Source organism: Aspergillus pseudotamarii, assembly GCF_009193445.1.
Source record: "Aspergillus pseudotamarii strain CBS 117625 unplaced genomic scaffold BDV38scaffold_1, whole genome shotgun sequence".
In the NCBI taxonomy this organism is placed as follows: domain Eukaryota; kingdom Fungi; phylum Ascomycota; class Eurotiomycetes; order Eurotiales; family Aspergillaceae; genus Aspergillus; species Aspergillus pseudotamarii.
Window position 1 is genome coordinate 1,213,134 of NW_022475015.1, and position 14,520 is coordinate 1,227,653.

Consider the following 14,520-nt stretch of genomic DNA (forward strand, 5'->3'; position numbering starts at 1 on the left):
GGGTTGTGGGGTTTATGAGGGTGTTATCTATTGTGTGCATGGTTTGTACTGCTTGAGCGTTTTAGCGGATATCCCAGTAGTTTTAGTTCCTCTCTCGTTGGGCATATATGAACAGATTGGCATGATTCTTTGGACAACACAGCATTTACTATATAATATATCGGAGCTCTGGCGGGGTTTGCACGAGCTATACGTCCCTTCCAAGGCTTCATTCTGTCACTCAAAATCCTGCCGTTCTTAATTTGAAGATCTCTCTATAATACGTAGTCTGTTGGGAACCCTTAATCTCCAAGGCCATAGTGAGTGGGGCGCCAGATCTGGCTCCCGCTGCACGGCAGAGATGCATAAGGTGTACAACTACCCCCCGCCTACTGTCGACAGAATCAGTTATATTAAACCCATAGTCAAAACGGGAGACGACTAGACTAAAAGAAACAATACACTCATTCCTTTTCTCGGCAGCCACTTCCAAAGCAACAAAGACAATGCTCCGTTCGCGTCTACGGAACCTCCCTACCCCCAGCGTTCCAGGACCAGAACTACCTGAGGATCTCAACAATGTCAATGAATCACCGGAGGATGTGTTCGGTGCTTTCCGGTCGCACCTCTTCCCAGATAGTAACCCGCCACCACAGCCAGGCGGCCCTGGCCAGGAGCTTCTCTACGGTACTCGCTGGGGCGACCTGAAGATCATGGTGCCCGGGTACCCGAGTCTAGATGATAAGCATTCAGACGAGAATGCTACAAAACCCACAGAGAAAGACAACCGAGCAGATGATGTCAATGAGGGCCGCAAGCTATTTGCCCATTACCTATGGAACGCGGCCATAGTAGTAGCTGAGGGCGTAGAAGACGCATATTACAGCCGCGCGGAGACACCACAGCCCGAGAAGGAGAAAGAACCTCATGAGCTATGGCAGGTAGAAGGCGAGAGCGTACTGGAACTAGGCGCCGGTGAGTAACATAACACTCTTTCTTTTCTCTATAGACCACCACTACCACCACCACTAACACCACCCCTATCCCATGGGATGGGGGAACCAGGCGCCGCTCTCCCTTCACTCATCTGCGCCCTAGCCAACGCAGCCAAAGTCGTAGCAACAGACCACCCGTCTTCACCCGCCCTCTCAGGCACAATCGCCTCCAACATAGCCTCCAATCTGCACCATCGCCCCACTGCAGATGTCTCCATCCACCCCCATGAATGGGGTGTGTTCACGGACCCATTCGCCCAGCAAAATAAGGGCGCCTTTACCCGTATCATCGCAGCTGATTGCTTCTGGCAGAAGTCGCAGCACGAGAGCCTCGCCCGCTCGATGGCGTGGTTCCTTGCTCCTGGCGGGAGAGTCTGGGTGGTGGCTGAGCCGCACTTGGGCCGTGTGGTCGTGGTGGGGTTTTTCGAGACGATGCTGGCAATGGGGTTTGAGATTGAGTTGGCCTTTGAGAGGGATTTGGTGGCTTATATTGAGTTGGGGGTTGACGTGCGGAGGGAGTGGATGCCGGTAAGGGAGGATGAGAAAGGGCATGGGAGACGGTGGTGTGTGATTGCGGTTTTGAAACGGGGCGGTCGGTCTTGATGTTGAGGATGAACGGGGTTCGGTGAATTTGGTTGGATACGAAACGTTTTCATGCATTTTGAGGAAGTTAGAGATGGCTCGCAAAGGGGGGAGATTCTCCAATACAAGGTTTTCGACTATTTAAATCAGGCTAATGTTGTCCAATTCCGATATCTTTCAAATCAAACCGGATTCTCTGAAACTTGATTTTAGGTTTAATAGGTGTGAGGCCCTTAGGAAGGCATGAAATAAAGTAATGCACCCAGTGCTTGGACCGGTATGGCATAGATATAGATCTGCTATGTTAGAGATATTAGTTTACACGACTCTCAACATCACTTTTGGTTCCTTAATGGAGGTGGAGAGTTCAGGAAAGTACATCAAGCTGCCAGATCCATCGAATAAGCACGCACTATTGTACATTGTCAAATACTATGTAGACTACCATAGGAGAGCTTAAGAATTGTCAACCATCGTCACGCAAAATTAGACGATGACAAGAAACGTTGATCCAAAACTTCATGCTAGTGGAGAGGGATTGGGATGGGGGCTCGCTAGGCAAACAATGCACGGTATCGACCTTTCTCTTATTCTTTTCTTATTCTGACTATCTAGGTGGTTGGACCCTTAACCAAAACCACCAAGTTCGTAGATCCTAATGGCCACCTTGTTACAGCCGGCGCCGCCAGCCTAATTCGAATAATACAACTAGTATTCGTCATCGTCGTCCTCATCGGCGTCGTCGACAGTACCAAACTTGACGTCGGTGATGGTCCCAACTCCGACTGTGCTGCTCTCGTCACGGACGATAAAGCGTCCGAGAAAGGGGTTCTTGCTGTGGGGCTCAACACACATGCGCTTGGTGGGAACCAGCTCGACAACAGCCATCTCACCCGCCCTGATAGAATGGGGCGATTGTTCGGTCGGCCTGCCGGTACGGCGGTCCATCTTGTGCAGGATACTCGAGATCCTACAGGGGACATGGGCAGTGAGGCAGTCCACCATCGCGGTATAGCCAGCACTGATCTCGCCAGGGTGGTTGAGAATGGCCAGTTGGGCATTGAAGGAGGCAACACTCTCCGGGGGGTCATTCTGGATATCGCCAGCGACATAGCCGGGCCGGATATTCCCCTCACCATTTGTGATTGTGACATGAACACTAACATGTTCACCTGCAATACCTGTATTGACCTCCCCACCATCCATCTCAATATATTCCACGTTAGCGACAATATCGGTCGGGGCGATCGTAAGCACCATGCCAGGATGCATAGTCCCAGTCTCTATACGGCCTACCAGCACAGTACCGGTCTCTGTCTCTTCAACCTTCCGGATGGGTAGACGTAATGGCTTATCAGTGACAGTGTAGAAGGGCACGGGTTCAACTGCGTCGATGGCATCAAGCAAGGTTTTACCCTTTATAACGCCGGCCCTTTGCTCTTTTGTCCAGCCTTTATACCATGACATATTAGGGGACTCCTCCAGCATATTATCACCATGGAAGCCGGAGATAGGGACAAAGGCAATAGTTTTGGGATTATAACCGACCTTTTTCGCGAAAAAGGAGGTCTCCTTGATAATCTCATTAAAGCGATCCTCGTTCCATCTAGTAGCATCCATCTTATTCACGGCCACAATAAGGTTGCGGACCCCTAGGGTAAATGCTTGTAGAAGGTGTTCGCGAGTTTGGCCACCGTTTTCCACACCGGTCTCAAACTCACCAGTGTCAGCAGACATGACGAGGATCGCGCAGTCGGCCTGCGAGGCACCGGTAATCGTATTCTTAATATAGTCACGATGACCAGGGGCGTCTACCATGGCAATCAGAATATAATAAGCCCTCTCAGATCCGGATTGTTGCTTACCAATGATATTGACCATGAATTTAGGGGTCTCGAATTTGCAGAGAGAAAGGTCGATAGTAATTCCACGCTCACGTTCAGCCCTCGATTTATCAAGGACCCATGCGTACTTGAACGAGGCCTTGCCCATACCAGCGGCTTCCTGAGTGGGGGTGGTTATCATCTCGCCTAGCACCCGTACGTCAAGAGATCTGAAGACAGGGAAAGCATACTTGCTCGTACGCCTGGATGGTATCCCCGCTGACACCACCGCATTTGTATATCAGATGGCCTGCATCAGGAACGTTAGGATACCATACGGCAGATGGAGCAACACGGGCAGTATAACATACCAGCAGTAGTGGACTTGCCGTGATCCAGATGGCCGAGAACGACGAGGGTGATTTGTGTTTTTTCCCTCCTGCAGGAGGGGAGTGGCTTAGCAATAGAATTGCAGAAGTGATGAAGTAGGAGTTGAGAGGGTGACTTACCGCATTTTGACGGCTGAGGATGGATTCTTATATGTAGTTCTCTGGGAGATACGAACAGATTCCTAGGGATCCTTGTTAAAGTATGTATGTACAATAACAGAGCGTGTAGAGGTCCCAGAGCAAGAATGACAGTCAGGAGAGATAAAGATGGAAGTATATGGGGTGAATTAAGACTTTATAATAAGAGGGGTAGAGAATTATAGGAGAGGGGAAATCTTGAGGGTGGTGCCCTACTGGCGTTGAGCTCGACATCGATGTCGGGTCAGTCTACGGCGGGTGATAGATAAGTCAGTCGATGTCGGGTCTGAGGAACACGATACGGAGCAGATCTTCCCCCAATCTGCGGCTGAGCACCTCCACTCTTCCCAAATAGGGTTTCATCGTGTCATTCAGTAATTTGGGACCCAATGTTAGACACTAGAACGCAAACGTGGCTGGCTGAACTGTGGAGTAGCTTTGAGAGATGATTGGCCTACAATCATGTCTAAACAAGAGCCGTATTTTCTGATAAGCTGGTGATAGGAATCGTCATAGAGCGGATTTATTCTCCGGGGCCCATTAGTGGAGATTAGTATTCAATATTGATTGATGCCCCCCCACCCCGATGCTGAGGTGCAGAAATCGAGGTGAGTGAGAGATGTGGAAAAGCCATTTCCTCTGCCTAAATCATGCGTCTAGAAATGATTAATTAGTAGGAAACTGAAGGCTTTGTATAGCCAAGCTTATATAACGGCTCTCGGAGACCACTTTAATCATAGTTTATAGTCACCCTTCACCATGTTTTGATGTGTTCTAATGACGATTGCGGTATACTTTGTCTGTCGAAAAGGGGGGGGGTTGCGGTTGTGCAAGAGAACCACGGTGATATATATATATATATATATACCTCAGAAGAGATGTACAAATTGTAACCTGCGTTTGAGAATGAACTCTCATTTTCACTCATTGCGGGGCCCAGCATCCTAGGGTCAGTAAAAATACCATCGACTGAATGCCACCAGTGAATGTCAGAAAAAGATAGATACTAACTATCACCTACGTAAGTCCAAAAAGATAGACAGAGAGGGCACTCAAGAAGAGGCAACCCCAAAACGCCAAAAAAAGAAGTTACAAATCAAGTCAGACGCCTTGTTGGCGCTGCTGGGAATCGAACCCAGGTCTGTTCGGGATTAAACCACAACGAACCGTACTGACCACTATACTACAGCACCTTGATTTGTTGAAAGATCCCTCTTTCTATGTGCCTATAAAGCTAAAAGTTATTACCATGGACCAAAAGCCCATCAAATATCGGCAATGGTATTAGCCGTTGGCTGTGGGAATGGATTCTATTCCCCACAATCCTCGTCATTAGCATTGGACACGCACTCTTCATTCCAGGTAAAGTGGGGAGGAGATATCGTTCCTTCTTATTTAGATTTCACCCAGTCCTCCTTAGCATCTATCTCATATCACTAAGCCCAGTTCTTTTCCTTTGTTGTAGAGTGTAAATAGAGTACTATTAGGATACTGTATGCGATATCCCAATGCAATGCACCCCGGATATACGGCTTAATGTACCCCCCGTCGATCAGCGGGGGGATATCCGACGACATTTCCCATCCCACCCACCAACAACCCCCAGATTGCTAATCCGCCATAATCCCAATGGCAATTCCCACCGGCAGATCCATCGGGGAGAACCTACACATTCCCCATGAAGGAACCAATTCCGCTTAAAGCATGCTTATTCAACTCTTATGCATCATCCGATCTGCCCAATGCGGGGTGTGATGATCCCCTCCTTTCTGGCAGTATATAGGAACCACAACCCGTCATTGACTTTGTCCTTTACTCTTGTCTTTCTTACCCATTCTTTAAGTGATACATACTTTTCAATAGTGAGGAATTGAAACACAAAATGGATCCCTCACAGGTTAAAATTCCACCCATGAAGGACCTTACGGTCGACAACATTACCGAAAATGTCATTCGCATTAATTCGCTGTGCGAAGATGAGCGCATGAAATATGTACTCGAACGACTAGTTTCTCATTTACATGACTTCGCCCGCGAAACGAGACTCAGTTCCAAGGAATGGATGACAGGGTTAATGTTCCTCACGGAGGTGGGGAAGATTTGTTCGGATGTGCGACAGGTAAGTAGTCACTGCAATCTATTCCCCAAGTAACAAAACATCATACGGAAAGAAAAGCAAGGATACTGACATGAGTAAAAAAAAAAAAAGGAATTCATCCTCCTCTCCGACATTCTCGGTCTCTCAATTCTCGTCGACTCGATCGACCACCCCAAACCCCCCGGCTCAACCGAAGGCACAGTTCTTGGCCCCTTCCACACGCACGAAGCCGAAGTGATGCCCAACGGCGACAGCATGTCTCACGACCCCAAAGGCGAGCCGCTCCTCGTCGTCTGCACGCTAAAAGATATGAACGGCAACCCCATCTCCGACGTGAAGATCGATATCTGGGAGACGGACTCCACGGGCCACTATGACGTGCAGTATGCGGAACGGGACGGTCCCGATGGCCGCTGTATCATGCGCAGTGATGATTCCGGCGTGTTTTGGTTTAAGGCGATTACGCCGGTGCCGTACCCGATTCCGCATGATGGGCCGGTCGGGAAGTTGTTGAAGAAGTTGCATCGGCATCCATTTAGGCCGAGTCATATGCATTTTATGTTTGAGAAGGAGGGGTATGATCATTTGATTACGTATGTCTCTCTCTCTCTCTCTCTCTCTTCTATTTTCTCTTTTTGTTTTTTTTTTCTTTTTTTTTTTGGAAATTGGCTAATGGTTGGCAGGGCGCTTTATCTTCGGAATGATCCATATGAGACTTCGGATGCGGTCTTTGGAGTCAAGGATTCTCTGGTAGTGGATATTGGGAAGGCAGGTCCGGAGTATGCGAAGAAGTACGGTGTTTCAGAGGACCATGCTCTCCTTACATATGACTTTGTCCTGGTTTCTGATTCCGAGACCCGCGCTTTGCGCGAGCAGAACTCCAAGGTGGCGTTGGATAAACTGGGCCGCAAGGTAAAGATAGTGAACGGTTTGCCTGTGCCGGATCTGGATTAGTTAATAGACGTGGATGTGATGTGAGATGAATTAGTATGATCGTCATTTATGTCGTTATGTACACTATCAATAGAACATGGTATCAATCGCCGCCACGAGGTTCAACCATATCTCCGAAATCATCCCCATCGTCAGCGGGCAGAACCGCGGGGGTATTGGCCTCTTTTAAGCACCGCAGCCCCTCGGCGTCCTCCAGCCAGCCGCCGACCTTCTCCACCCCCTCGATATACTCCGTGCCAACTCGTAAGTTCAAGCTTGCACTGAGCGCTCGTTCAATCCGGGTTTCACGGGTCTCTGAGATGAGGACTCGGAAGACATGCGCAAGAAAACCGCCCAGGATATCAACGCTCCAGTTATCTGGGACAAGACGGAGGACCTCGCCCACATCGAACCAGGACGCAAATCGTGCCAAGAGGTCACTAGTTCGTTCGATGCATTCCGAGGGGTCCTGGATATGTAGAAACTCATCGAGTAAGTGCCCGAACAGCTCACTTTGGTGTGACCGGTCAGCAAACTCTGCCGAAGTGCTGGTCGAGCTGGTACTCCGAGGACCGCCGAATAGGCAGTATCGAACTGCAGAGTCGTAGTCGCCGAGGCCATGTGTAAGAAGATGCAGGGCTTCCCGATGACGGCCCTGGAGCCCATCAAGAATAATAGACTCCGATACGAGTTCGTTTTGGAATGGCTCAATCCGTGCGAGAACAGCAGGAATGGAATACGTTAATTTAGGGGACGGGACCGACGAGAATTGACTACTACCGCCTCCGCCAAGCAACTGGAGAAGCCGAAGTCGCGATTGCCACCAAGGTTCAGAGGGCGTGTTTTCGTGGATAAAGTTCATATACGTCGGTTTTGGCGGCTGCAATGCACGGTAAGTCGAATATGATTCCGCAAGCGATGACCGAGCAGCAGGAGAGGTCTCAAGAACAGAGAGCACAGTATCAAGATAATATGAAAGGAGGTCATCTGCGTATTGGGTATACTAGTTCAAGAGTCAGTGATCCGAGGGTTAAACAGGGGGATGGGGTAGAACCTACATTCTTTGAGAAGACCAGGTGCTCCAAGTAATCTTGAACCGCGTTGGGCGCTCGTTCCTTGAGCAAGCGGACAACATCTACAGGGTCTAATTTAACTCTGCTGGTGTTGTCCGCAAAGACTTGTATACCAAGACTGGGGTTTCGCTGGGCCAACCAAGCACCATATTCCTCAACAAGCTGTGCATCTTTGATCTTGACCAAATACCTGCGCATCTGTGCCTCAACGCCGGAGGCGGTGGTCTCACCCCCGGAATCTTCCTCCCCTTCAATGATCCGCCGCCACGTCTTGAGGACGTTACGGGACATCTTCTGGCTCTGGTACAAGCGACTCAGGAGAAATAGTCGCTTGTAGTTTTCTAGAAGCGCTACTGCCCGGTCAAAGTTACCCTTCCAATTATCCACTAGTCTATTTAATTCCGTACGTGTTCGTGAAGAAAGGCGGTGTTCCGTAGGTACATTCGAATCTTGTTCCAGCAGCAGATGCAGGAGGGCTGCATCAACGCTATCGAATATGTAAGCGTCGTCAGTAATGCTGCCATATCCTCGTTTTTGCTGCCAGGCAAGTAAGAATCGCTTGATCATATTCAAGATTCCGCTATCAAAGACGTCCGGTTCTTTAGAAGCTTTCACACTATCCAGGCGCTTAAGGTACGCCTCTGCAACCTCTGCCAGACCCCCATGAATCCAGATGCCCTGCGGTCCTTGCAAAACTTCTTGGCGCAAAAGGGGGACCAACAACAAGGCTACTCGGGGGTCCAGCTCCCCGGTAATGAGTGCTTTCTCTGTGGCATCGATTGTCGCTCCATCCCTGACAGCCGGGTCCATGAAGACCAAGTCGCCGAAGAGGAGTAAACTGGATTTTTGCTTCACGTAGTTCAAGCCCAGGAACTCAGCCTCCGACTTGGGCTCTGCTTCTTGTACCATTTTGATAATGTCCATAATCGCATCACGTCTTACGACACTGTGGCCGTCCCCCTGCGATTCTCGGGCACTTTGAAGTGCATCGTTCAATTGCGTGGTCAAAGGGTTCTTCACGACCCGCCATATCTGATTACCACTCCACAAAACAAGGCTGCTTTGGGTTTTGCCCAATCCACGCGCGAACTTAGCCTCGTCGGTATTTCGCTCAGCTTCCCAGTCGGGGGTGTCTTTCTTCGTTCCTTCGGTGTCTATTGCTTCCTGAGATTCGAACAGTTCTTTTTCTTTCTGTAGCTGCTCTATCGATGCCTGTGTCCTCGGGTCGGTTGCAGGGATATGTGGTGATAGTGATGGTGTTCTCAATCGGACCATCTGCAGCAAGCCTCTCATTTCGCTTACTTCGAGCTGGCTGGGGGAGAGTGTATGGAGAAGTCCAACGTGAGATGGCAGCGTATCTTGCACGGAAGGTATCTCTACCCAGCTTTTGTGGTTGTCCGCATTTCCGGGGTCGACATCCCAAAGTTGCACCTCCAAGAACTTGCGTAACTTTCCGTCTTGGTCGGCCTCTATGACAGCAAGAATGAGATCCTCGCGGGTGTCGTTGGGTGCTCCAATAAGGTTATTTTCGTTGCCTTTGTCAATGACAACCGACTCCGGGTACTTGTGAAACGTGATTGTTCCGCGGACCACATCACCGTCCACGTTGACAAACATTCCAACTCCTGGTTCCGCCGTATCGGTGCCCCTGACCAGCAAAAACTCAGATGAAGTCGGAGAAAGAATATGTGGCTTTAATTGTGTCGACGGTTTCTTTGGCAATGGCGGAAGCGGTTTTGGATCCTCACGAGGACTAGATTGCGAATCGCGCGATGGATGCTCCGATGATACCCTTGGCGAAATACTATCGCCTCGTTCCTTCGAGCGTGAACGGGTGGGTGTCCCGGAAGTGGAGGAGAGCTCGGGTGTTACAGAGCTCGAACGATCTTGTGAAGCTGATCGTGCATTCGACTGAAGCATCCCGGCGAGTGTATTCAAACTGGAGCTTCTACCATGTGCATGACCCTCCGCAGAAGAGCTAGGTGACAACGAGGCGGGTGGCATGTCTTCCACTTGACCAGACGCCAATGCTTCATCGAAGAAGGACATTGGAAAGAGAGGTATCTTTTGCTGGTGTTCCACATCTAGCAGGGAGTATGAGCGAGCATCTGCAGCACAAGCGATTATGCCTCTTCGTGATGCTGTTAAACATCCCGGAAACTCAATGTTTCGCACCAGTCGAGCATCGTCACCAATCCGCACGAGCATCATTTTGTTCTGCGTTGCAATCATTACAACCGGTCTCTCCGGCTCGTCCATGGATGCATTCTGGTCAAGACCCCCGATCCAACAACAGTTGTTAACCTTCGTATTCTCGCGGAATGCTGGACTGAGCTCTGGTAACAAGTAAAACGTAGCCGTTCCATTGCAGAGAATACAGGCTTTGTTCACAGATGGAAGGAGAACAATTTGCTGGATGCCTTGCTGCCTGTTCGTTACTGAAGCGGTCTTGGAAAACGGAATAGGTAATCTCGAGGCTAAAATGAAGGACGGCTCGTTGGTGTCGTCCGATGGATCGGGCGGAAGGCAGACAAAATGTAAGATTTCAGCAGCGGAGGTTCCGATATAGAGGTTGTCATCTGTCAATGGCGGTTAGCGCATTCAATGGGATTGTCCAAGCGATGTAGCCTTGAAGCAGACATACTCCAGTATTCAACGCAGGTGATATGGACATCATCATTGGGGTCGTCAGCCGTTAGAGGTACTTGATCGAAAAGAGGTCGTAACATATAAGGTAGGGCTTTCGGCGGAGTGATCTTCCGCTTCTTGCGGGGATTGGTGCCATCGTCTTCCGACACCATAATGAGGCCCGCTCTGGTGTCACGATATGAGATGGTTCCTGGCAACCTCAAGGCCTCTGAGGGGAAACGTCGGAAGCTTTGGAGGTGATGTCCTAAAGTGGCTTAAGAGTGGGCCAAAGCCGGGGCTAGCTTTTGCTGACTCAGGCGCCCCCAGTGGAGTATTTTCTTCCCTCTAGTATCAGACTTCCTCTCCACCATACCAAAAGTATGCTTTGCTTCTTATTATTATCTAGTTAATTCGGAATACAGTCGAGGCTACTCAACTATGCAACTGTCGGTCTCTTGTTATCAATGGTATTGTCTCGGTTATGGGCTCTTATATGCACCATGCTCAGTGTGTACAGCGTCACTTGATATATCCTACAAGGTCTATTGAAAATTGGAAATTGAAATGAACAATGTTTGCAGATGTCAATTGAGCAACTAAGCACACCTGGAACAGTAATAATATGGATAAATACTCCGTGCCTGCGCCATTAATCAACAAAAGATTTTATATGACAGGGAAGACTTGTCTACTACTACGTGTCCCGCGGCCACATGTCATGTAAATCTAAGAAAAGCAGTAGCTGACGCGTTCGGAACATCGTCGGGCCGCCCCGGAGCGTCTCATGTCTCCGCATCGCATACTGTATTGTTACTCAGGGTCTCTTCTTCTCAGAAGTGGTGTTGACATTCTTTTTATCTGGCGGGGCTGTCGTTCAAGATTCAATGTACTTGTAATAATCTATAAAAATCCCCAAGGATGGATTCTTTCGCGCTTACGGAGGGCATTGTGCCTGATTCAAACAATCAAGATGGCCACGATGCCGAAAAGGACACCAGTGGAAAGTTGCCCGAGGGGGCTAACAAGTTCCAACGCGCTATTGCGGCTTGGAGAGGTACCTTTCCTAAAATGACATATTCTGATGTTCCCAGTTTGGAAACTAACTTGTCGGCTTTACACAGGCATTGACCTGTCCAATACGATCGCGAAGTTAGATTCGACTGCCTCCGACATTGTCGCTCAGCAGCGCGATGCCCTCGTTCAAAGGAAGGATCTCGCCCAGAAGACGAAGGATTTTCGAAAGCTGGATGATGCGACCAAGCTGGCAGAATACAAGGGCCTGTTGAAAGGTTTGTACCTTTCCCTACGGATCTCGTTTCGACACTGGCGGGCTAACGGATCTATGACCAGCGTACCAAAGCTTTATCGACGTCTTGACGAACCAAGGGAAGGCCTCTTCCAACGCTTTCTTACAGCTATACTCTTCCTTGTCAGAGGCTCCTGACCCTTATCCACTCCTCGAGGCATCCATCGACTCTCTCGTTCATTCCGAAGAAACCGTGCCGAAATTAACCTCCGAACGGAATCAACTACAGAGCAACGTGGACCGCCTTACCTCCCAATTAGACGATGCTGAGAAGCGGCTGGAAGAAGAGCGGACAGCAAGAAAGAAGTTGGAGGATAATCAGGAATCAAAGATTAAAGAGATTGAGTCTTCTTGGTCAGCCGTTTTGTCGGAGAAATCGAACAATTGGACCGCCAAGGAGAAGAGCTTGGAAGAAAAGGTAGAGAACCAAGAACGCTTGATTAAGGAACTCAAAGCGAGCTACGAGGTTTCACAACGGTTGGGCCAAGAGGAGAGTAGTGGTGATGGCCATCAGCAAGGCGGGGCTACCGCTGCGGAACTGGAGCTGGTGTCAGCCGATCTCGAAAAGACTAGTCTTAGGCTGGCAGAAGTAGAGGCACGGAATGAGCAATTGAGACTTGAGCTGGCTCAAGTTGTCTCACATTCGCAGCCAGAACAAACAACATCCGTTGAAGAAGACCCCGCATACCTTCGCCTTCAATCGGAGAACTCTTCCCTATTGCGCAAGTTGGATGCAGCACGGTTTGACAAGGAGTCTGAACGGCATTCTTGGGAGGCCAAGATATCGCAATCCGAGAGACATGGCGCCAAAGTTGCCGCTGAGAGAGATGAGCTACGAACGAGGTTGGAAAAGGTCGCAGATTATGAAGATATCCGCCGGGAGCTGGAGATGATAAAAGTAGGTGGCCATACCCTATTTCTCAGATGAATGCTAATAGCCGTCTATAGTCTATCGAATTTTCTGCCGGTGACGATGATGATGCCCGGGACTCTACAGATGATGCCGCGATTGCCGTCAATGGCAGTCCCTCCAAGGATGGTGCAAAGAACAGTTTAGAGCAGCTTCTGATGTCTAGAAACAAGAAGCTCACGGATGAACTCACTATCCTACGGGTATCACACCGGGACCTTCAGGGCCAACTCGAGACTCTGCGTGAAGATCTGTCAGCGACTAAGGAGGAGCTTGAAAAGTCCCAGAAACTCTCTACCACTCTTGAGAATGATCTCCTTCGGGTGCAGGAAGAGGCAGCGAATGTTTTCCCATCATCTGCGATGTCCGTGGCAGGCACCTACACATCTAGACACCCCTACTCCTCTCGCCGGGGAGGTACGTCGCCGACATCGTCAATTATCTCGGGCTTTGATCATTCCTCTGGGTCTTCCAACACTATGGATGCCATTCGAGCCGGAGAACCCGTTGGGGGCGGCTCAGGCTTGTTGCCGATGATCCAGGCACAGCGTGACCGGTTCAAGAAAAAGAATGCGGAGTTAGAGGAGGAACTCTCCAAAATGTACAACACAGTGAAGTCGCTTAGGCAGGAAGTTTCTACTCTTCAGAAGGATAACCTCAGCCTGTATGAAAAGACACGATATGTGTCAACGTACAACCGTGGCCAGGGGGGCTCCTCTTCTGCGAATGCCTACGGAAACAAGCCAAGCGCATCCTCCGTTCATCTGTCTGCGGACACGCCATCGGGGCTGTCACTTGATCGCTACCAATCTGCTTACGAGGCCCAGATTTCGCCATTTGCTGCGTTCAAGGGCCGGGAATCTGTACGGGCATATAAACGCATGAGCCTCCCTGAGCGGGTTGTCTTCTCTCTCACCCGAATAATCCTGGCTAATCGGACCAGCCGGAACCTATTCGCGGGATATTGCTTCGCCATCCATATTCTTCTGTTCGCTATGTTATACATGATGAGCACGATGGAAATAGAGAAGCATAGCGCAAGCTTAGGTGCTGCTGCTCTGGCTGGTGGAGCTGGCAACATCCATAATAGCGGCCAGCAATTAAATGGGGACGACTGGCAACAAGAGGGTTTCCATCATGGCGGATAGCCTGTGGGCTGGTGTATCACAAATTTCCTGGATGCGATTTCACCTTTGGTTGATTTGCGGGAGTTGGCGTCTACCGGCAGTTGATGTTAAGAATGTACTATCCATCACTCTATATTTCTGATTAGCTCTGCAGGCAAGAAGTTAGACTACTATCTAAATACCCTTTTTATTTCCATAGCTGCACACATCTTCAATTGCGAGAGATAGTTCAACTATCTAAGATAGTATCCCTCTTGAAAGTTTCATTATCGATCTTGTGCAGAGTAATAGATAATCTATCGACTATCAATAAGTATCTCTCAATATACTCCCAACTATATTCAGCTACTAATCACTCCTATTACAAAGCCTTGTACTTGAAGATGTCAGTACACACGACCATCGGGTGTGGAGAAGATAATGGCCTTTACCCCTTTAAAAAGCTGAAATAACGGTGACTATCGGCTTAGGGTGAGATACCGTAGACTAGGGCTAGCCATTGCCTCCCAATCACCTAGGACAATCTCGAGGACAATTAC

At 49.3% G+C, this 14,520-nt stretch overlaps 6 protein-coding genes and 1 non-coding gene across 7 annotated transcripts; 4 read left to right on the forward strand and 3 right to left on the reverse strand.

Moving 5' to 3' along the window:
* Positions 1-267: 267 nt before the first annotated feature.
* On the forward strand, positions 268-1,695 carry BDV38DRAFT_5393 (uncharacterized protein). The gene is made up of 2 exons (XM_032063513.1): positions 268-954; positions 1,045-1,695. The coding sequence occupies exons 1-2, from the start codon at positions 486-488 to the stop codon at positions 1,575-1,577; spliced, it is 1,002 nt and encodes a 333-aa protein (XP_031920011.1). The 5' UTR covers positions 268-485; the 3' UTR covers positions 1,578-1,695.
* A 536-nt stretch (positions 1,696-2,231) lies between these two features.
* BDV38DRAFT_232405 (elongation factor 1-alpha) lies at positions 2,232-3,756 on the reverse strand. Its single transcript, XM_032053034.1, has 3 exons — positions 3,631-3,756; positions 3,422-3,560; positions 2,232-3,367 (listed from the first exon to the last, which is right to left on the reverse strand). The coding sequence occupies exons 2-3, from the start codon at positions 3,546-3,548 to the stop codon at positions 2,265-2,267; spliced, it is 1,230 nt and encodes a 409-aa protein (XP_031920012.1). The 5' UTR covers positions 3,549-3,560; positions 3,631-3,756; the 3' UTR covers positions 2,232-2,264.
* Positions 3,757-5,020: 1,264 nt separating this feature from the next.
* Positions 5,021-5,099, reverse strand: BDV38DRAFT_t7. The gene has a single exon. It is a non-coding gene; the product is annotated as a tRNA-His (tRNA).
* Positions 5,100-5,377: 278 nt separating this feature from the next.
* On the forward strand, positions 5,378-5,688 carry BDV38DRAFT_5401 (uncharacterized protein). The gene has a single exon (XM_032063515.1). It carries the CDS (start codon positions 5,415-5,417, stop codon positions 5,586-5,588), a length of 174 nt encoding a protein of 57 aa, XP_031920013.1. The 5' UTR covers positions 5,378-5,414; the 3' UTR covers positions 5,589-5,688.
* Positions 5,689-6,999, forward strand: BDV38DRAFT_5402 (intradiol ring-cleavage dioxygenase). Its single transcript, XM_032063516.1, has 3 exons — positions 5,689-6,025; positions 6,116-6,597; positions 6,688-6,999. Exons 1-3 carry the CDS (start codon positions 5,789-5,791, stop codon positions 6,956-6,958), a joined length of 990 nt encoding a protein of 329 aa, XP_031920014.1. The 5' UTR covers positions 5,689-5,788; the 3' UTR covers positions 6,959-6,999.
* BDV38DRAFT_5416 (putative TGF beta receptor associated protein 1) lies at positions 7,000-10,942 on the reverse strand. Its single transcript, XM_032063518.1, has 3 exons — positions 10,655-10,942; positions 7,996-10,589; positions 7,000-7,940 (listed from the first exon to the last, which is right to left on the reverse strand). The coding sequence occupies exons 1-3, from the start codon at positions 10,809-10,811 to the stop codon at positions 7,041-7,043; spliced, it is 3,651 nt and encodes a 1,216-aa protein (XP_031920015.1). The 5' UTR covers positions 10,812-10,942; the 3' UTR covers positions 7,000-7,040.
* A 564-nt stretch (positions 10,943-11,506) lies between these two features.
* On the forward strand, positions 11,507-14,183 carry BDV38DRAFT_232409 (CCAAT displacement transcription factor COY1). Its single transcript, XM_032053035.1, has 4 exons — positions 11,507-11,692; positions 11,760-11,927; positions 11,989-12,842; positions 12,893-14,183. The coding sequence occupies exons 1-4, from the start codon at positions 11,557-11,559 to the stop codon at positions 14,000-14,002; spliced, it is 2,268 nt and encodes a 755-aa protein (XP_031920016.1). The 5' UTR covers positions 11,507-11,556; the 3' UTR covers positions 14,003-14,183.
* Positions 14,184-14,520: the final 337 nt, after the last annotated feature.

Excerpts from the sequence above, each read along its gene's own strand:
- BDV38DRAFT_5393 (XM_032063513.1), top strand. The coding sequence starts at position 486 with ATGCTCCGTTCGCGTCTACGGAACCTCCCTACCCCCAGCGTTCCAGGA. Across the intron at positions 955-1,044 it reads CGTACTGGAACTAGGCGCCG|GCGCCGCTCTCCCTTCACTC; the intron begins GTGAGTAACATA and ends TGGGGGAACCAG.
- BDV38DRAFT_232405 (XM_032053034.1), bottom strand. The coding sequence starts at position 3,548 with ATGGGCAAGGCCTCGTTCAAGTACGCATGGGTCCTTGATAAATCGAGG. Across the intron at positions 3,368-3,421 it reads ATTCATGGTCAATATCATTG|ACGCCCCTGGTCATCGTGAC; the intron begins GTAAGCAACAAT and ends TTGCCATGGTAG.
- BDV38DRAFT_5401 (XM_032063515.1), top strand. The coding sequence starts at position 5,415 with ATGCAATGCACCCCGGATATACGGCTTAATGTACCCCCCGTCGATCAG.
- BDV38DRAFT_5402 (XM_032063516.1), top strand. The coding sequence starts at position 5,789 with ATGGATCCCTCACAGGTTAAAATTCCACCCATGAAGGACCTTACGGTC. Across the intron at positions 6,026-6,115 it reads TTTGTTCGGATGTGCGACAG|GAATTCATCCTCCTCTCCGA; the intron begins GTAAGTAGTCAC and ends AAAAAAAAAAAG. Across the intron at positions 6,598-6,687 it reads GGGTATGATCATTTGATTAC|GGCGCTTTATCTTCGGAATG; the intron begins GTATGTCTCTCT and ends AATGGTTGGCAG.
- BDV38DRAFT_5416 (XM_032063518.1), bottom strand. The coding sequence starts at position 10,811 with ATGGTGTCGGAAGACGATGGCACCAATCCCCGCAAGAAGCGGAAGATC. Across the intron at positions 10,590-10,654 it reads CACCTGCGTTGAATACTGGA|ATGACAACCTCTATATCGGA; the intron begins GTATGTCTGCTT and ends CGCCATTGACAG. Across the intron at positions 7,941-7,995 it reads ACCTGGTCTTCTCAAAGAAT|TATACCCAATACGCAGATGA; the intron begins GTAGGTTCTACC and ends CTCTTGAACTAG.
- BDV38DRAFT_232409 (XM_032053035.1), top strand. The coding sequence starts at position 11,557 with ATGGATTCTTTCGCGCTTACGGAGGGCATTGTGCCTGATTCAAACAAT. Across the intron at positions 11,928-11,988 it reads ATACAAGGGCCTGTTGAAAG|CGTACCAAAGCTTTATCGAC; the intron begins GTTTGTACCTTT and ends ATCTATGACCAG. Across the intron at positions 12,843-12,892 it reads GGGAGCTGGAGATGATAAAA|TCTATCGAATTTTCTGCCGG; the intron begins GTAGGTGGCCAT and ends AGCCGTCTATAG.